General features: G+C 38.8%; 1 protein-coding gene across 7 annotated transcripts in view; it reads right to left on the reverse strand.

The window, feature by feature from the left end:
- The window catches only part of LOC105216540 (uncharacterized), a 39229-nt gene that overhangs the window by 7408 nt on the left and 17627 nt on the right, over positions 1–14194 (reverse strand). For 6 of the 7 annotated variants that reach the window (XM_029043067.2, XM_054227019.1, XM_054227020.1 and 3 more), the window contains exon 3: positions 12746–12863. In XM_029043067.2, the coding sequence (XP_028898900.2) occupies positions 12746–12863 (118 nt within the window). The remainder of the gene's footprint in view (positions 1–12745; positions 12864–14194) is intronic. The other variant, XM_054227022.1, reaches the window with a different exon arrangement.

Here is a 14194-nt window from a genome sequence, read left to right on the forward strand (position 1 = left end):
CGTACAAGTACAAGAATCACAGAAACACCGATAGGCTCTCGCAGCATATGAATAGGTACGACAAGGGGTGGTATAATATCATCGCTTTTATGGAGTCTAGTCGTGGACGAGCTTTTGGAGGAACTAATAGGAAATGGCATACGGTGTCAGGGATATGCGGAAGATATCGTAATCATAGCCAGAGGTGAAGTGCAGGTCGCCTCCGAGTGGTGCACCCTGGGTAATGCCAAATGATTTGCGGCCTTCACGGCCTTACCAACACCTCTTTATTGACGACCTTAGGCACAAATTCAGACAACGAGTAGGAACACCATGTTTGAATTGGTTGAACCCTGGGCTGGTGGGTGCGGCATTGTGTCACCTGAGTATGATGTGGTGTCAAACATCAGAAATGGCTGGCGGGTTAATGCCGCCCGTCACGATAGAACCATGATAAGCAAGATGATAAGCGCCCGGGAATTGGAGATCATCGGAGGAAAGCTTCCAATGTCTCTCCTACCAAGGGACGATATTATCAAAAGGGTACACTTTGTGAGAAGATTTAAAACAGTTCTGAGCAATAAAAGGGAATGGGAGGACTCATATCGGAGGGATCTAATGCAGCAGATGGTATAGGCGCCGGGATGACGGAGCCATGCCTCAAGCTGTCTTTATCCATGGGACAATTCATAAAATGAATTTCCATTTGCAAATCGCCACTTAAGAAGATCGATCCAAATGTGGGTCACCACTTACATTAATGTCAAACGGAACAGGCGTGGACGAAACGCGGCTACCCTCTTGCAAATGGTGGTCAAGTCATGATAAGCAGTCTGGGAATCAACTACTATAAGACATTCCCTTACGGTCAAAGTCTTAATACGGATCTGTACTATCAACAATTGCACCGTCTGCAGGAAGCAATCAGCCTGAAGTGGCCAGCTTTGGCGAACAATAGAGGAATAGTGCTCCATCAGGAAAACGTCAGATCCTGTAAATCGAGAGTGACTAACCAGGACCTTCGGGGACTTGGTTGGGAGCTCCTTATATATCCACTTCATAGGAACTGACAACAAGTGATTACTAACTGTTTCCGTCCATGGCGAAGAATTCGACTCAAGAGAAATTTATGAAAACGACTGTCTCAGCTATTTGCAAATAGGTATGAAGGCTTTATGAATGTGATATTATGAATATACCTTCAGTGAGATCGAAACGAATTATAGAATTGAACTGTGATCCTAAATTGGATCATTCTCACTAAAGATAAATAAAAAACTCCGTTGCATCTGTCGTCAAAGTAAACTCTTTTCGTCGAAGCAATATCAATGTACTATAACCGAGTTGTATACAATTTATTTGATATGTGTCGATAAGCAGCCAGCCATTCTATGTGCTAAGCCTGACAAACGCTGTGGCTACCGCTACCGCTACTGTTTGTGCAGCTACCGTATTGATATGCCGCAAGTGCTCCATTGCGGAAATTGTACCGTGTCAGTGGATTATTGGCGGGCATCATGGCATGACCGCAACACATAACAACTTTATTATCCCGTAAATTTACGACTTGCCAGGTGTGGTAAACTATCGAGGCACGAGAATGCGACTACACGTCGTCTACATAGATGTAGGCATGTGAGTTCCTTTCGCACAGTCACCACATTATGCCGACTCTATGTTATATAGCATACCGTTGTGGCTTGCAGTGTTTATTCTATGCTTCAATGTAGCGAAATCGAGACTTAAAATATTCTGGCCATGCGTCACGACGTCGCGAAACGTCGCGTTCCGGCTTTTTGTATATGTATGTTTGTTGTAAAGCTTTTGAGTTTGCGGCGGAGGTGTGCATTTCAAATTACGATGTGCCACATGCCACACGTCCACTTATTTAACAACACAACCGACACAAGTTTACATACATATGTATTTATTATGGAGCTGTGCGGACCTTTGCATATTTAAGTTTATTCAATTATGCTGCGGCTTGCTTTAAACGCTGCTAGAAGCTAGTTGTCAGGCCCCTCGGACTAGTAACAAATGGATTAAAGGCAGCATAGTTTGGGTTCTCTAAAAAATAAGTCATTCTGTCTCCCACTTCCCATATCATATAATATAATTGCTCGCCACAACAAAAATCTTTCGGAAAATCTTGTTCTTCGGAGAATTATGTTATGGGACCCCAAATAAACATTTCGTCCAATAAAACATTCTTGAAATTTAACCCATGAAGTAACATGCTGGGGACGAGTCGGGGGCTCGTCTGTCTTCTCGGATGGACTGGTTTAATGGTCTTCTCACGAGCTTGGCACACGTTGGTTAGCAACTAAAACCTTCGCCTACGAGATCCTTTCGGGCCAAGAGTAGCACATAAGAGGTCGGCGGAACTACTTGCACTCAGAAAGGTTCACCTTTGCCGCTATAGTGGGAGTACTGTCACTAGACACTGCGGAATGGTTATACATGCGATGAGGCTAGGAATCCTAAGGGACACAAACTGCTTTAGCTGGAGGAAGGCGAGGTGGAAACACGAAGTCATTTCCTCCTAGACTGTCCAGCGTTCGCAAGACTGAGGTTGAAACATCTCGGTAGCTATATATACTTTTGGCGAACTCAAGGGTTCGCTTTGTACCAAGTTTCATTAAAGATATCTTAATTTTTACGGAAGTCATAGCTTGCATGGATAGACGGTCGAACGGAGACGACCTGCCAAGTTTCGATCACTAGCAGATTGTTTTAGGCGTGAAGTAAGACCGAATTCAATCCAGATGATTCCGTCTAACAGCTAGAAGTACCCATATTTCGATTGTTGTAGTGGCAAATATATATCAAGGAACCAGTTTTAGAAATTCTGCCGAGTCTACGGATACTAACCGAACAGAAATTATTCAGACTATGTAGATTTGACTATTTCAGCCAATTCTCATGACATTGGTCCAATATTTTTGAGAAGCTTGGGTGCGAAAAAATCCGTGGAGATGAAATTTAGAATGTACCAAAGAATCAATATTTGAGATTTATAGAGCTTTTCGAATTACTAATAGTGGAAGCAAATGAAGGAGGAACGACAACTACCTTCTAGCTTTATAACGACCTCTTTGCGATCCATTCCTGAGCTCATTGGATTCAAATCTAGGGTTAAATTGTTTAGGAAACCATACTCAAGTCAGACGCTGAAGCTTTAAAAGGTTTAGTTGCGGTTCCAACTAGTGACTGAGTGGAAAAGGAAAGCTCATGCGGCCTTTAAGAGACCTAATGGAGAATTACATTACCTCTTATGGTATTTAAAAGTGAGATTTTGGACTGAAATGTAGAAGCAACTGTCTCTGCTGCTTTCGGCCAAAGCTTTTAGTCGTTGAAAGTGAACAAAGAAGATGAAAGATCGTCGTTTTCTTCTGATATCTTTTATGTCATTTTACGATATTTCCTCAATTAAACGGTCAAAACATGTTGTAAACATTTTCATTGGGATTAAGTGCAGGCGAGCATTGCCGCCAATTGAAGTAGTTGCTGTCGAATGAGAAATAATTTGATTTACTGCAGGGTTCTGGAACAACAACAAACATGGCAATTTTGCTGCAACAGCATGCACGAGGACATGCCACATACACAGCGGTACAGTTGTAATATTTATATATGTATGTGGGCAGACACAGGCATGTGTCCATGCATTGCAACAAAATGTGCCGTTTTTTATCGCCTCTTACACTTTCTTTCGTTTTTTGTTTTTGTTTTTGTTTCTCGCTCACTTGCTGCAATTGTCTGCCAACTGTGGCACACAGCCGCGCTACAGTCTGACTATTTATTGCCGCTGCGCGTATAGTATATCAGTATATTGCCGTTAGTGCTGGTTGCTGCATGCCACAAGGGCAAATTATTGACTTCTTTGTTTGGTACTTGCTTGTTGCAGCGCTAATTCCGAGCAATTGAAAACTAGTGTCCGCAAAGTTCTACACACGCGCATACACACATACCATTCGTTTGTTGTTGCATGCCACAAATGTACATAAACCGTTGCATGCCCACAAGTTGCGATTGCGATTGGCCGCCAGTGCCAATTGTGGAGTGCGTTCATCTGTAGGACGCTCAACGACGACGACGACTCAAGTTCAGTGGCGCTTAAGTGAACGATTTGAACAAAGTGTTTTGCATGCCATGGCAACGGGGCATGGTAGAGCAGCAGTTGGTAGCATTGCACTTAAATATTTTATAGCTCATCGTTTAATATGCGCATGCATATAAACACACATTGACACACATACACATATGTATTTTGTTGCAAGCGCCTACGCGCAATGTAAATGAAATGTGGCATGTAGCACAAGTGTTGCAAAGGCTACATAGTAGGCACACATACATATCTTTGCACTGTAAATATTTATGCAAATGTATGTACGTGTGTGTATGTGTTTCGCTCGAAACTTTATTAGCGCCAGCAGAAATGTCGATAAAATTCGCCAGACGCTCATTGAAATGCATAACCATAAAATCGCAACATATTTAACGTTGAAATCGATTAATGTGGAATTTCAAAGAAATTTTCATTTCATCTGCTCTGTGTGCGCACACATGCGTGCAAATAAATATAGATGCATACAAATAAATACGAAAAAAAGTGAAAAAAAAATAATTTATTTTCATACATTTTAGCTCGTAAAAAGTTGAAGAACACTTTCGCACAAATTGGCCATGGTAAAAATATTGCTTTGGCTTGCCTTTCAATTTCGTTGAAAATCATCATTTCGACATACAAATGTACACATTGCAAACAATGTGAGTTTTTGACTGCCACAGAATGTTATTTGCGCTTCAATTTATTGCCTTGAAAGTGCAGGAGTCACTTAATTTTTGCCATAATATTTTCACTTTCCAACACTAAAATCATTAAATTAGTTAGGTTGATGCGCAGCAAAATAGGCTTTATACTTAGTCAAAGCTTTCGTTGAATTTTCTTCAGACAATCAAAATAATTTAAATCAATGGTCAAAAGGAACCGTATATCTGGTCGTTAGAGGGTTAATGTTATTTCTAAAGTATTATGTAAAACAAGATCCAACTACAACTTTGCTTCCGCCGTTTTCCAATAGATGTCTCTAGGGTCAAGCACTGGTCGATTAAATCGATTAAATCGTTTTATATCGATCTTGGACATTGTGTTAACATTAACCCAAGAAAATATTTTTGTAGAGATCTGTTTGCAGGCCCAACTTATTCTCAACTGAAAATGTCACTTTTTGAGCCGAATTCTCGACAATTGCACGGAATACGCATGCTGCCAGAAAGATGGTTAAAAGTAGTAGCTAGCGACGGCCACAGAGATTGCCATTATGTTTTAAAAATTACTTCAGCCAAGTGACCGCCGCTCAATTCCATAAATTCCAGTCGAACTGTTTGGGGGCGTATGCCAGCAATAAAAGTTGTTGCGGAGTAAGTCTGTTTATTTTGAAATGGATGTCAAAGCAAACAGAGTATAAATCAAGTAACAGCTGTCAAAAAGACTAACTCCGAAAAAAGTATTGCTTCATTGGAAATGACACTTCAATCTCGCTTCACTCGATATCAAAGTAATTTCGATCTGCTTTCAAATTAGTCAAAGAAAAAGGTTTTCCATTCCTTTTTTGGTCCGAAAATATTAGGTTGGCAAATATCTCCCTCAAAAAAAAACCTTCTGGACCGGATCAACGCCAGCGATATGCTGCTGAAACGGAACGAACTCGACCCATTTTTGAAGCGGATGGTGACTGGCGACGAAAAATGGAAAACATACGACAATATCAAGCGAAAAAGTTCGTGATCGAAGGCCGGTGAATCGGCGCAAACTGTGGCCAAGCCGGAATTGACGGCCAGGAAGGTTTTGCTGTGTGTTTGGTGGAATTGGAAGGGAATCATCCACTATGAGTAGATCTCCTATGGCCAGACGCTTAATTCTACCATATACTGCGAACAACTGAACCGCTTGAAGCAGGCGATCGACCAGAAGCGTCCACAATTGGCCAATTGGAAGGGTGTAGGGTTCCACCAGTACAACGCCAGACCACACACTTCGTTGATGACTTGTCAGAAGCTACGGCAGCTCGGATGGGAAGATTTACCGCATCCACCATATAGCCAAGACATAGCGTCTAGTGATTACCACCTGGACAGAAACATGGCGGACGCCCTTGGTGGTGTAAAGTCGAACTCAAAAGAGGCTTGTGAAAAGTGGCTGTCCGAGTTTTCGCAAATAAGGAGGGGGGGCTTCTACGAGGGGGTATTATGAAGTTGCCGTCTAGATGGAAACAGATTACTGGAAAATCCGATCACTGTAACATTTTTTATAAAGCATTGAATAAAGAGCAAAAAGTGGAAGGGAGATATTTGACAACCTAATATATTTCGCCACCCTGGCATCTCCAGGTCCCCTCGCGCCTATCCGATCCGAAACGATTCGATTATTTTGATTCAAATTGGTAACGGTGCCTTAAACACCAACCAACAAAAGTATTCAGTTGGATTTGTATTTAACTGCGTATGTAAGACAGAACGAAAAAAGAAATGGCTTTTCAACGGAAACGTGATCAATTTCGTGAGGAACTGTATATCCTCATTTAATAAACTGAACTGTTATGTGTTGTTACTTCGCGGCCCTTAGTGAAAATGTAAAGTGATCAGCTCTTAAGTCAATGTTTTTTTATATCATGAAAGAGTTTAAATGAAAATAGGTATTCATCGAGATACATATATCTGTCTTTTATTCATCGTATATTCTGGAAATGAGTCTTTAGTACTACTTTAAAAAACCAAAATTAATTAGAGGATGTCTGAAGTTTATCCTTGCCTCTTTCAATGAGTGTGGTAAATAGCTCATGGAAAGAGACTAAGGTTGTAATCATACCGAAGGTGAAAACTACCCACCTAATCAAAAGAGTTTAGGCCTATAAACTTAACTTCCTTCCTTCTCAAGACATTAGAGAAAATTTTAGGGTTTAAAGAGTTTAAATACAAATCATTAAATGAGGCTTAGGTTATTTTGAGATGATCTACTTTTTTGAAACATTACAGAAGCGGTCAATCGTTTATAAACTTTTGTTTGCTTGGCACATATAGGATCTAGATGAAAAGTTAAAAGACGTGAGAGAACATAAAACATTGAATAGTGATAGGATATTTCTTAAGAACGTCAGAACAGCACATAGAATAGCCTCTAGCAAGCCTGAATATTCCATGAAAAAAAAACTTACTCTGTCAAATACAGCTTATTTGAATCAGAACTCGTCTAAGAACTAAGAGACGCCTTAAAGCGTACTAATGATAACCGATGTGTCTTAAAAAGACAATTGACGTTCCGCAGAGAGTCAATAAACACTTTGACTATTCCTATAAATAACAAACTACCATCTATATATATATATGGATATTCTGTCTAGTCAAACCTCTTTTTATAAAGACTTGATCCATATCGCCATACCAAATCCATATCATCCATTAAACGAGTCCACATTAAATCAAACTATTCTTTGAATGCATCCACAACTCAATTATGGTGTTGATCGCAAGGAAACACTATCTAATGAGTCCGCCTCTTGAGACTAGTTTTAGACAGATAGACTTCGGAGGTAACATCTCAATACTCAAGTAGGTCGCGGAAGTTAATAGCTCACGATTCAAAAATAAATCTGAAATTTCATGGATATTTTGAGAAATAGGCAGAGGAAAACTTAACTCATTGTTATTAAATAAATTGTTGTTACAGTCCACTCGATTGATAATCCTAGTTTATATAATCGCATAACATAATAATTAGCATATAAATTAAAATACATAATGACCGAGGAAGAATTAATACCACTTACAAACACAAACATTATTGACTCCACTCAATAGCTTCATCGCTTGGCACATTACATCAATCTCACAAGATTAGCTAATCAAACTGTTTGCCTTCTCTCTACACTACAAGCGCATAATAACCTTAGTGTAATCGATTCTTTTATTGCCGCAACACGGAGCCAGCAAGTACATACAACAACATTAGCATTTGCCCCCACCGCCCAGGCGAACAACACGGAAAATTGCGCGCCCGTCAGCCAGTAATAGCCGCGCATTCTTCGGGCTTGAGCTCGACCGCTGCAATGTGGTCAATCATAAATAATGTACATTGCCCCAGTAGATTGACGCGCGCGCGCTCTTTGCGCATTTTATGACCGACCAACTTGTTGCAAACTGACGTAAATTGCCACCACTGCACTTGGGTGGTCGGGCAATTCTCTTTATTGCACAAACGTCGAACGGATCGATAGGTTGCGCACGCGCCGGCGGTCGGCGAAACAGCTGCTGCGGATGAGCATGCTGTGTACTCGAGTAACTTTCTCTCAAACTGCAGCGCTGCAGTTTCGTAGTTAGACTGGAGGAGTTGACACTACATCAACGCTACAAACGCACAATTTCAGTGCTTTCTACCTGGCTGTAGGCGTTTCATATGTTCATATGACTTTATTAAATGCCAGTATAGAGAGCGAGAGAAAAGTGATGGCGACGTCATGGCCAATTGCCATCATAATTATCATGCGCTGCGGAGACCAGGCGACGCACCGTTAAACTGGTGACTATAGTTTGTAGCAGACAAACGGGCGTTGATGGTGCAACGAAAACCACAACCACAGCAATAAATATAAATATTTAACACAAGCTGTTGTGTTTCAATGTGAAGCCGTCAAACGTGCTTCAACCAGTAGCAAATACGCCAATATTTACACGAGTTTGATGAGCGCGCACACACCGCTGCGCTGCGCTGCTATTGACGCGCTGTCCAAATTGAAAGCAATGCGCTGAAGACTAAACGGCGACAATTATGACGCTGCTGCTGCGGCGCGCGTAGTAGCAGCAAATATTTCAGCTGAATGGCAAATAAACAATCAACACCAGTGAGCGCGCGCGCAGTTCGAGTGATTTTATTGCACACCTTTCATGAAGATTAATTAATTAATGAGCCCATAAGCTATTGCTGACAACACTTCGATTGTGTGGCAATTATACGCGGCGCGGCTCGTAACTCACTTCCTCAACTATTTTGATTGGGTTAGTGGCGTGAGATTGTTGGTGTTGGCGTTGGCGTGTTGACTATTATATTATTATATGTATATTTACATAATTGTGGGAAACTGGCACTTTTTGGATTTTTATAATAATTATGTTTATGTAAACAAGGCAAATAGGATAAGGAAGTTGAGGCGCAGTTTGATTTTATAGTATTTTGTAAGAAATAGGAGCAAGTTTTTGGTATCAAGATACATACTTTGCCTATTGTCCGATATATCAGTATTTAAAGGCAAATAACCCAGCGAAGTATTTATAAAGCCACCCTCGCTTTGTTCTATAATGAATGAAAAATTTATAATTTTGCTGTTATTCATTATTTTTTCTAATAAATATTTAATTTAACGAATGTTATAGTAAGATTCTTGAAAAGAAATTAAATTATATTTTTTTATTAGGGCTACAACTTTGCTTCCGTCGTTTTTTTTTTTTTGGAAATTTAAGTTTATTTTTGTGTAGGAACGGTTACAAATGTCGATGAGCCTCAGCTGCACTTTTCTTGGAATTAAAAAAGAAAAGCATAATTTCACGCAACTGTCGAGAATTCGGCTCAAAAAGTGACATTTTCGGTTGAGTATAAGTTTGGGATGCAAACAGATCTCTACAAATATTTTGTTGGGTTAATGTTGACACAAATGTCCAAGATCGATATAAAACGATTTAATCGACCAGTGCTTGACCCTACAGACATTCCCGCAAACGACGAGAATTCGGTTCAAAAAGTGAAATTTTCAGTTGAGAATAAGCTTGGGATGCAAACAGATCTCTACAAATATTTTCTTGGGTTAATGTTGACACAAATGCCCAAGATCGATATAAAACGATTTAATCGATTTAATCAACCAGTATTTGACCCTAGAGACATCTATTGGAAAACGGCGGAAGTAAAGTTGTAATAAATGCTGGCTAATCGAGAAAATTTACATATATTCCGAGATAGCAATAAATCCATTGTTTTCTTTGAACGATGAATTGCAGCGTTGTCTAGCTGGAAAACGAAATCTTGTCCAATAAATTTATGTACGAAATCAATTAATGCTTCATCAAGCAATTTAATGTAGTATTCAGAGTCCATTTTTGTTGTTACAAAACAAAGTCTTCTCTCGGTTAGTTAGCCCAGCCCAAACCATGAGTGATCCGCCACCAAACGTTCGTCGCTTACATTTCTGCTTTGGCGACGCCTTGTGCCTCCAATATTTTTGGAGATACTTTGGCCAATCTAAGTTGAAATTTTTTTCGCCAGTAAAAACAAAAGTTTTCCACTCGTCATCCCAAAATCAATATTTTTCGACAAATCGAAGAATGGCTAATTTGTGGTTGTTGGTCACTGACCAACCATTGACCACTGTTGAGACCTAGCATTAATTATTGAATAGTATTCGACCGAATAGAATACGTTCAGCATGCATTGAAAAAAATATAACAGCCATAGTTCAGAGTGTACACGAAGACCGTGAAAAGTGGATTCGGCGCCGTTTGCAGAAATTCGAACTGACGTTAGAAACGACTTGGCGCATCTTATGTCGAGATCTTAAATTAAAAGTGTACAAAATACAGCTTGTGCAAAAAACTGAAGCCGCTCGATGGACTCTTAAAAAGTTTAAAGAAGATCCGAAGTTTTCGATCCAAATTCTTTTCAGCGATGAGTCCCATTTTTGGCACAATGGGTATGTAAACAAGCAAAATTGCCGCATTTGGGCCGAAGATCAACCTGAAGAGATTCAAGAGCTGCCATTTTATCCAGGAAAACCAATGGTTTGGTGTGCTTTGTGGCCGGTAGAATTATACTGGTGAGAACGTAACTGTCAATGGCGACTGTTATCGCGCCATGATAACCGACTATTTGAGGCCTGGAATTGAAGCTCGAGATCTCTGCGACATTTGGTTTAACAAGACGGCACTACTTCCCAAACAACGCATCAATCGATACATTTTTTGAAAGAACTTCGGTGAGCACATTATTTCACGTTTTGAGCCGGACGATTGGCCACCAAGATCGTGTGATATCACACCGTTCGAGGTTTTCCTGTGGAGATATGTAAAGTCTAAAGTCTATGCGGACAATATCGCCTCGATTCAGGCCTTGAAGCAAAAGAACACCCGTGTCATTCGCCAGTTACCAGTCGAAATGCTCGAACGAGTCATCGAAAATTGGACTCAACGGATCGACCATCTGAGACATAGCCTCGCTCAACATTTATCTTTAAAAAATAAATCCCAAATAATGTTCTTTCGAATGATAATAAACATTGCTCATTAAATTTGAATTTTCTGTATTTTTTCGTATTCGTATTAGTGACTAATATACCATCCTGCATACCAATTATACATTTTACACTTGGTTACTCGAAAGATATATATTATTCGGTCATCTAATCCTTTAAGAAAATATTGATAAAGCCACCTAAATTAGTCTACAAGCAAGACCTGAGGGATTCCATGCTAGTAAGAATTGAAATTTGTACGGACGTATTTCCTTATAAATTATTTTCCGAAGATTGAGGTTAGAAGATAATCAAGGAATATACCTGTATAAAACGCAAGATCGCTTGTTATATAGAAGTTTCTAGGGTCCCACATGATTTTCCTCCTTGGAACTGGGATCCTAACCAGGTGTATAAATATACTTGACATAGCGCCGACCTCGATAGTCTATATACATAAGTGTTCTCAATATCAAATAACCTATTTCCAATGTAATATTTATGGAAATCATTATAAAGTAAGAGGGGATTTCCTTGAAAATATTGACTGATACGTTTCCACGAATTTTGACTTAACGCAACCACATGATTTTAAGTAGACAAGCACGACATTTACTAAAGATATGTCAGCTGATTTTTCGTTATATCTATTTCGCAAAACCTCTTCATTGCGACCAACAGCCAACTAGTGGTGAATGGCAACTCATTACCGGCACAATGACATATTTTGCAAAAGTCTACACTGATAACATTCCAGTTTCATGTAGCAGCGGCAATTCTACAAATATTTGCCATGCACTTATGCTACTGAATCTCAGTTGCGCCTTGTTCTTGTTGTTTGGTAGAGTTTACAAGTTTAAATGGCTGTCTTTTTTGTATTTGTTTGCATACGATTTAACCGAAACTGATAAATGCTCAATAAGCCGAAGGCAATGAGGTACATAACTATCTAGTAGGAGCTACCTAGTAGGAAAGCTAGCGTATAAAATGATTCACGAGACTTTGTTTTTCTACTAGTCAATATTGATCCTTAAGTTGCTAAATGTTTCCAAGAAAATCAATCGTAATTAAGACGAACTTTTAATGCCCGTATCATAACCAGGAGGGTAACCTATATTTAATGATTTGACTCCGTTGAACTACTTTCGGTAAAAACTAACAAAAAAGCTACGTCTGATGCTATACAAATCAATATTGGAGCCTTTACTGGAAATATATAGTCGATTAAGCTCCATGAAATGTTTCGAGATCAGACGGAATGGAGCATGTTCTTCATAGATACTGGGGAAAGAGTATGTTCAATGCAGTTTATGACCTAAAAAATGCCAAAATATGTGATATATATGAAAAAATAGGTTATGTTATGATATGATTTTTTTTTTATTATGGTTTTTCAGACAGTGTTGTGTTACTGAATCTTCAGAGAATGCATAATATAATTTTAATGAACTAGTATTTTTAAACTCTACTCTTTGTAATGCTGTACTTACTTTGATTTTGCACATATGAATTGAACTCGTTCCTTACAGTATCGGGAGTTCCCAAGGTTTTCTGTTTTATATCATTTATTTCCTCTGGTTTTAATGCGGGTTCATCATTAAGGTACTGCTGCAAAATAAAGTCATGAATATAGCTTACGATTTAAGAAATTAAAATTAATTATTTGTAATAAAAAATATTATTTATTCAAAAAATTCACAAGTAAAATTGACAAAAACCGAATTTCTTCACTTATACATATAAATATATATGTCGCTTACATAATTGCTATGTGTTATCAAATAAAAACCGCTACTCGACTTTCTTCGTAGCCCCATGTACAAGGTCTGAAATGAAAGTCATAAAGTCAGCATTGGCGCTTCATTGCCACCAGTAGCAAACAGTAAATGCCAATTGAAAATCAATAAAAAATCATTTCCTTCTTAAATTGATTATAATTTTTGTTTCTCTTCAACGCATAACATTTCAACAATATGCTACACATACAACTGTGGCACAATGCTATAACGTATGGTTTTCGATAAATCTCTTAATTAGGCACTTCATTGATTTAATGAGCTTTTATTAACGCGCTGATAGTGATACGCTGACAAAATTATGCATAAAGCTACAAATAAACATTTTGGTGAGTAAATTTTACATTTTACATGCATACATATTTACTTTTTTATAGAAAATATACGCTGATTCATGCTTCATTACATAAGTTCAGTAATGTAATGCAATTTGTCAGCGGTATTTCGGGTTATGCTTTTAAGTACAAAAGAGAGGTATGTAATATAAGCCAAGTCTTCGATTCGCCGCTTATCGCTTTTTCGAGCTCGGCTTTGTTATCAAACAACCATGAATTTATATGGCTGAGTTCACTACAAATGAGGCTGTAGCTATCTGATACAACTGTTATAACAGCTTGCAATTTTATCTGTATTTTATACCAGCCGTTTGTTCGATTCACTACTCGGTAAGCCTAGGGAGATCGAAGATAGCTACTTAAAGAATATGGTGGTATTACTTTTTCACACTTTGCAGCTTCAGTCAGAGAAAATGTCTTTGAATTTTTGCCATTTGAAAATTAACTTATTTTCCTAAATGTTACTGGAACCCTGTAAAAATGAAGGGTACGTATTTATTCGAATTGTGTGAATTTCAGCTCAATTTGTATAAAGTGTTGTTTATTTTATAAGATTTCTTATAAGTGAGTGACAAAAGAACTCTCAACTCATATCAAATTCCCCGAGCGAGTAAAAATATATAAAAAACTGTTAGGTAGGTAGGTAGGTTAAGTTAAGGCCCACCGGGACTGTGATCCCTCTCACTATTGAATCATCTTTGAATCACCCTATGGTCTTGATAAAGTGAAGTAGTTCACACAAATTGTACCACTTCGCCCACAATGTATCAATCGCCTAATAGTTGCGATTCCTTTCCTATGCATTACA

This window comes from Zeugodacus cucurbitae, chromosome 3 (assembly GCF_028554725.1).
Source record: "Zeugodacus cucurbitae isolate PBARC_wt_2022May chromosome 3, idZeuCucr1.2, whole genome shotgun sequence".
Taxonomy (NCBI): domain Eukaryota; kingdom Metazoa; phylum Arthropoda; class Insecta; order Diptera; family Tephritidae; genus Zeugodacus; species Zeugodacus cucurbitae.